Genomic DNA, 6,000 nt, shown 5'->3' with positions numbered 1-6,000 from the left:
AGCGAACGCCGCAAAGGGGGTCGTCTCCTCTCCAGCTATAGCGTTGTGAAAGGTGTTTTTTTTTTTAGCAATATCCCCTAAGCCATAGACTTTGGTGCTTGGCAATTTTTTTTAAACTAAAATCTGAATAAACGCTGATGTCGTGTTCGCCCTAACAGAGTCGCTAAATGACAAATGCAGGAATAGAGAGGACTTCATAAAAGCGATCATAGGGAAATATTAGGGAACTAAACACTTCCTCCTTTTTATAAAACAACCTTAAAGGGGTCATGAAACGCTTTTCCAACTTTTTCCTGTTTAGCTTTCCTCCTCAACTCATAAATCGCGCATTCCACCAAAAGAGTTAAACAAGACGAAAAAGGGGAGACCCCTCTTTCTCGCACTGTCGTTTGTATAATCCGGACACATCCATTCTCCCCCTAGAAGATTAGCCCGTCGCTCAAAATTCAGACAAAAGTTGCTTTCCCCACCCCGTTCATTCCGAAGCTGACAGTGCTGTTGAAGCTACGTAATCGTTGGGCCAGCCACACTTGCCACGTGAGCGTGGCAAATGTGGCTGCAGAGAATGAAGTCAGGTGATGAAAGGGAGGCGGCTGATTGGTCCGGCAAGCGTGTAGCTTCCACCACAATGTCAGCTTAGGGGTGAAGGGAATAAGTGAGGTCCGGTTGCGTGTGACGTCAGTTTGGACCCGATGATGCGCTTTTGGGACCGCGGATGTATCACAGTGAAAAGGCAGAGAGGTCGCGAAGGGGAGGAGGTACGAAATAGTCCGCTCTGTTTTCAAATTTTCGCACTGAAAGTCAGGCTTTTGACTTTCTACCTTTTTTCTTTTGGTCCACTGAACAATGTGCTATTAGTAAAATCCCAATCTAAAATGATTTATCCCAACCCAAAAATCGTTTCATGGGCCCTTTAAAAGAATACTTTTCAAACCGCGTATCGTGCCGTTTCGCCCAAATAGAGTCAAGAGTAGACAAAGGATTTAATCTGCGTCTTAAAAGCTGACCACGTAGTTAAAGGGCAACTCCGCTTCATTTTTGATATTTAGAAAACTATGTAGCCCTCTTCAGTATCATATAGGAAGACCCCACGTCAAATATTACGATCTAATTCCGTTTATTTATTTAATAAACTGGCCGGCAAACCTTCAAGCGAGCCAAGTCGCCGAAATCTGCCAACTCTAGCGTGCGGCGCGAGGCGCAATCATCAGCGCAGTCAATGCCACGGAGTTGGAGCGGCCAACGTTGAGCCACTACGTCAGAGGCATGTACGTCATTCTCACGTTTTGCTTGTTTTTATTTCTCAGAGCGAAATTCAACGATGACGTCATGAGTTTCTCCTCCCGGTGTTGGCTGACCGGGCGTTCACGTGATCACCGTAACACGGATGCGCTACTTTGCGCTGTCCTACGCGCTTATCGGTCTGTATCTCCGCTCCCCTTCTCTTTCGTCTTTTCCCTTCCCCCTCTCACCCAGGCCATCACCGTCCATGCCACGCAAAGCGACCTTCCCGCGTCCAATAAAAAAAAAAAAAAAAAAAAAAAAAAAAAAAAATTTGCCCGCGTTGCGTGTCCTGTTTCTCGCTCCCTCCGCTCCCTCCCGAACGTCACAAGACCACGTGGTTCGACGTGACGTGCATGCCTTTGACGACCCGAGACCGATGTTGCCTGACGCAACCGAAGTTTCGGTTTCTGTATCTGCTGATGTTTAAATTAGGATTACACAAATAATATTCCACATTTCGCGAATCCGAAGACGTAGAGTTGTTCAGTAGTGCTTTGTGAATGTGAATCACATGGAAGCCTAAATTTTTCGGAATTGAGCGGAGTTGCCCTTTAATGCAAACAAGCGGTCGCCGGATTTCAAAATTGAAATATATTTAAAAATGAAAGACGTTTACAATTTTCTCTAATGCCGAATTAGAACGCAGCTCTTAAGGAGGAGGAGGGGGGGGGTATCCTCCCTCCTCCCCCTCCCCTCTTCCGCGGGTAAGTTTCGCTAAATTTACCGCCAAATGTAGCGAACATTTCCCTGCTTAGTTTAGCGGGGAAATATTCCCGCAACAATTAGCGGGAAATTTGGCGAAATTTTTGTTTCTAAATCTAGCGAAAATGTTTACGCTAAATTTAGCTATTTAGCGGAGAAATTGACGTCACGTGATCTCAACACCAATTCAGTTTCCCTGCTCAATTTAGCCGGGAAATTGTGATGTCTCATAATGCAACGCACGCGGTTAGGCCGACGCCGCTCAACACAGAAACGGGCGCCTAAGAGCTGCGCTCTAAAAGAAAAACAGTGTAGCGAAATGGGCTTCTTCGGGTCATAACCTAGGGAGAAAAATTGGGGGCTTGATAATACTGTAATAAAAATCTGAAGAAGTGATAAGGAATTCGGGCTAACACTGTCGAACACCTCTCACGACACACCGGTGCCGACCTTGTGGGGCTTCCCTTACAGCGTGCCATGATCGTTGCCCTCCGGTGTCTGCTTCTGCTGTGCCTGTGGTCCGCACTCGCCATGTGTTCGTCCCCACGCAATGCCACCGTCGCTCCCGTGGAAGTCGACGCCTCCCACTCCCGGCAGCCCCGCCAAGCCACAGCGAAGAGGGTCCCCTCCGCGGCTGAGATCCAGGCTCTGCGTCGGATGGTCTTTGAGCACGGCCTGGCGCCGCAGATCCAACAAGAGGTCCAAGGACGCCAGGCGCTGTCGCAGGTTGGAGGTGAGTGCTCATATTACCGAGTTTTTCTAGATCGTTCCAATAGCTCCGATAAACACCCAATACTCCGACGACGCCTTTGCGCACGCTTCATGTTGTTATCGGGTATCGCTATCGGAGGTATCGGAACGGTTTACTAAAAGGTTTTATTATGGTGCACGAAACTTGTCTCTGTGTTATAGTTGATGACGGGTTCAGGGGAAACTCCCTTGAGCCCCTTTTCACTTTAGCAGAGGGAACACTGGAGTGGAGGCGACCTCCTTTTCAGCGTTCGCTTTTATATAGTGGAAAAGGGTGGGAGGAGTTTCCCCTGAACTCTCAACCTGTAACTGACTATAGTGTGGTTACCGCGTTTTAAAAGGTGCTACCTGGATGTCCGCCTGATGACGTCATAAAAGTGTCACGTTGTCCCCGGCCGCGCGATCCTCGCGGTATCACTGCAGCGGCGGGGGATCACGGGTGTGGCAGACGCCTGTTTTGCTCGAGGTCACGGTCCTGTTTGACAGTCCCGAAGCAGGCTTCAGCAGTCAAAAGATGAAACTCCGCGACGACAGCGACGCTCGCGTTGGCTCGTACTGTCTGCCGGGACTTCTAGCACCAACCGCCAGGGTCGCGACATCCGACAACATGAGACACCGGCTTCTGTGACGTCATTTGTTGCCACTTGGGGAAAACCTTTGATGTATCGCCGGGATAGGACGCTAAACACACCTGTCGAAGACGAGTTCTAGGGTCCGTATCGTAGCCTCCTCTATACTCACAAAGCCTGGCAGTTCGACGACGGAGCCATAGAGTGCCCGGTTGCAGATTTGGAGCGTGAGGATCTGGTAGTACACAGCATCAAAAAGCCATTTCTGGGGAACCTAGACGTGAGCGCACAGCGTTTGCAGCGGCGAGGACCCGAAACACGCTTGTTCGCTCGGGAGTGTGTTTCGACGTCTCGCCGCAGCGGGGCGCCAGTCACGTGGCTCTCCTCCCATTCGTTGTCTGCCGCTCCACCTTTCCCATTTCGGTGGCCGGTTCTCGTGGCGATCTGCCAGGCTTTGTCAGTGTATGGGGCTATGTCTGTAGCCTGTGCTGGCTCGTTTAAAAAGACCATGTTTCAAAAGTGAGCTCCATCTAGTGGCTGCTGCGACAATTCTCCCCGTCCGCCATGATTTGGACACGTACTCTCCCGCGTCAGCGCTCGGCGAGGACTCGGGTTTAATCTCACGCTTCGTGCCGAAGAAACGGCGACCACTAATGCTGCTCGATGGAGTTTTGAAACCGGTCTATTAGCGCAAACATTCCTGTTGGCAACCTTCCAAATATTCTCGAAGGTTTCAAAACGTGCAGGTACATGGGATCAAGGGACATGTTAGAATACCATGTTTCTTCCCTCCATTTTATATTCAAAAGCTGCTACTATATCATCCGTACAAGGCACATATGTTGACGTATCACAAGGCGAATTATATCTGAGTACTAAAATTTTGTCGAAGTACCATTTCTTAATAGATATTTAAAAAGAAAACTACGAAGGAAATAATGCATTGTAACTATAGATGAAGTCGGGAGAAACAGAACGTGCAGCGTTTTAAGCTGCGCAAGTTTTTTTCTTCGTACCATAGCCTTAGAACACATTCTTTGTAAAAAGTAGAAAAAAAAATAAATCAAGCAGTTCAAATTCATAATTGTTATACACACAGAATGTATTAATTTTATTCTACAGTTTCAAAGTCAAGCATATATATGTAAATATTGAGCATCTCAATCCATATCTCAATATGCCTATCCGTATGACTATGTTATTTCAAATTCGTTGCAGCGCCGATCGGGGGTATAATAAAAGACTGGAAACGAAAAAAAAAAGTTCGAAATAATACTGAAGCTTAATTCTTTTTCCTCCAATATGAAACCGCTCGATACAACGAAAAGAAAGCTTTTTTTTATTATTTTTTTAATATGTACATTACTTCCTGCGGTGGACAGTATTTCTTTTTTTTAGCAAAGTGTGTTTTCTTTATATTGAAGGAAATCGACTATTCTCCGTTTCATCCTACGATAGACTAAATGCCAATGCTATAGACCGCCGGGTCTAATCAAGGGCCTGTTAGAAACCACATGGTATATTTGCTCCATCGTGCGTATCAGTGCGCCAAGACGCGTCATGCGGAGGCGAGTTTTTCGTATGCTTATCGAGCCCTCCCGGCGGCTCCGTCTGCTTCCTGGGTTTTTGCTCTACTTACACCTGCGTTCCCAGTTCCTTGCCACAGCACGTTTGGTTACGTCACTCAAGGAATCTCGACTGCTGACCCATCTGTGTGCCCTTCGTCCGTATCGACGTCATTCCCCGGGTACGTGGCCCGTACCCGGGGAATGAGAAACGACTTTATGGCTGTGTTGCCTGCGCGCCCTCCAACTTTTCCAAACAGTTGACATTTTTACGAATTATGGCATGAATATTTATTAAACTAGATACCGTGTACCTTTACTACGCCAGTATAAAAATAGCTCGCTATCACAGTTTAGTGCTCTTCGTACTCTGCATATCGGAAATTCTCTCGCGTACTCTTTTGCAATGCGGATGCAAGCTTTTTTTGAGGTAGCGCTCCGCCCTACAGCCTTCGGATTCTAGTCCATTATAGGGCGAGACGGAGTACACAATATCTTGACTGAGTGGACCGCAGCAAATCCTGCACCTAAATATGTACAGCATTTCCCTGAATACAATACATATTGAAAGTTGACATACTATGCTGCGCGATACAGATACAAACGTTTTCTTTTTTTAGTTTCGATATCAGAGCAGGATTCGCCCAGTGTGATTGTTAAGATCACCCTGATGCAGACTAGGTATTAGTTAGCAAGAGAACTGGGACCGTAAGTGTGTGGGTTTCGTCCTCGACGAATCCCCCACCCCCTTCCACTTCCCTCCACTCCCCCCTGCGCCTGTGGATCAAGCTTGATCTGTACGGCACAGACACGCACTGCTTGCGATAATAAAATCATTACTAGAAGTAAGTGCGAGTCTTTCTGGCAGGGCAGAAGTAAGTGGGGTTCTTCAGGCAGGGCGGAAAATGAAAATTGATATCGTTTAAATATATTTTTATTTCGCGTTTTCCTCACGCATTTGTTTTGTATTGAAATCAAAGAATCATCCCGCAAGTGAGATTTAAACAAGCCTGAACACGTGCAAAGCGAGCTGCTCTTCTGAGCAAATCGCCGCTTTGAGCTTCATTTCCAACTTCCACTTTGTTCGGCAGCTACATAGCCTCCTATTGCAACGATATCAAAATGGAAAA

At 47.1% G+C, this 6,000-nt stretch overlaps 1 protein-coding gene across 1 annotated transcript in view; it reads left to right on the top strand.

Annotated features, from left to right (window-relative positions):
• Positions 1-2,463: 2,463 nt before the first annotated feature.
• LOC8037704 (proclotting enzyme-like) overlaps positions 2,464-6,000 on the top strand; it is a 101,917-nt gene continuing 98,380 nt past the window's right edge. The window contains exon 1 of the mRNA XM_042292102.1: positions 2,464-2,719. Within this exon, the coding sequence (XP_042148036.1) occupies positions 2,464-2,719 (256 nt within the window). The remainder of the gene's footprint in view (positions 2,720-6,000) is intronic.

This window comes from Ixodes scapularis, unplaced genomic scaffold (genome assembly GCF_016920785.2).
Source record: "Ixodes scapularis isolate PalLabHiFi unplaced genomic scaffold, ASM1692078v2 PGA_scaffold0__279_contigs__length_252992795, whole genome shotgun sequence".
NCBI classification, from domain to species: Eukaryota; Metazoa; Arthropoda; class Arachnida; order Ixodida; family Ixodidae; genus Ixodes; species Ixodes scapularis.
Note: the sequence above shows the minus strand (reverse complement) of the source record. Positions and strands in the feature narration are given on the sequence as shown.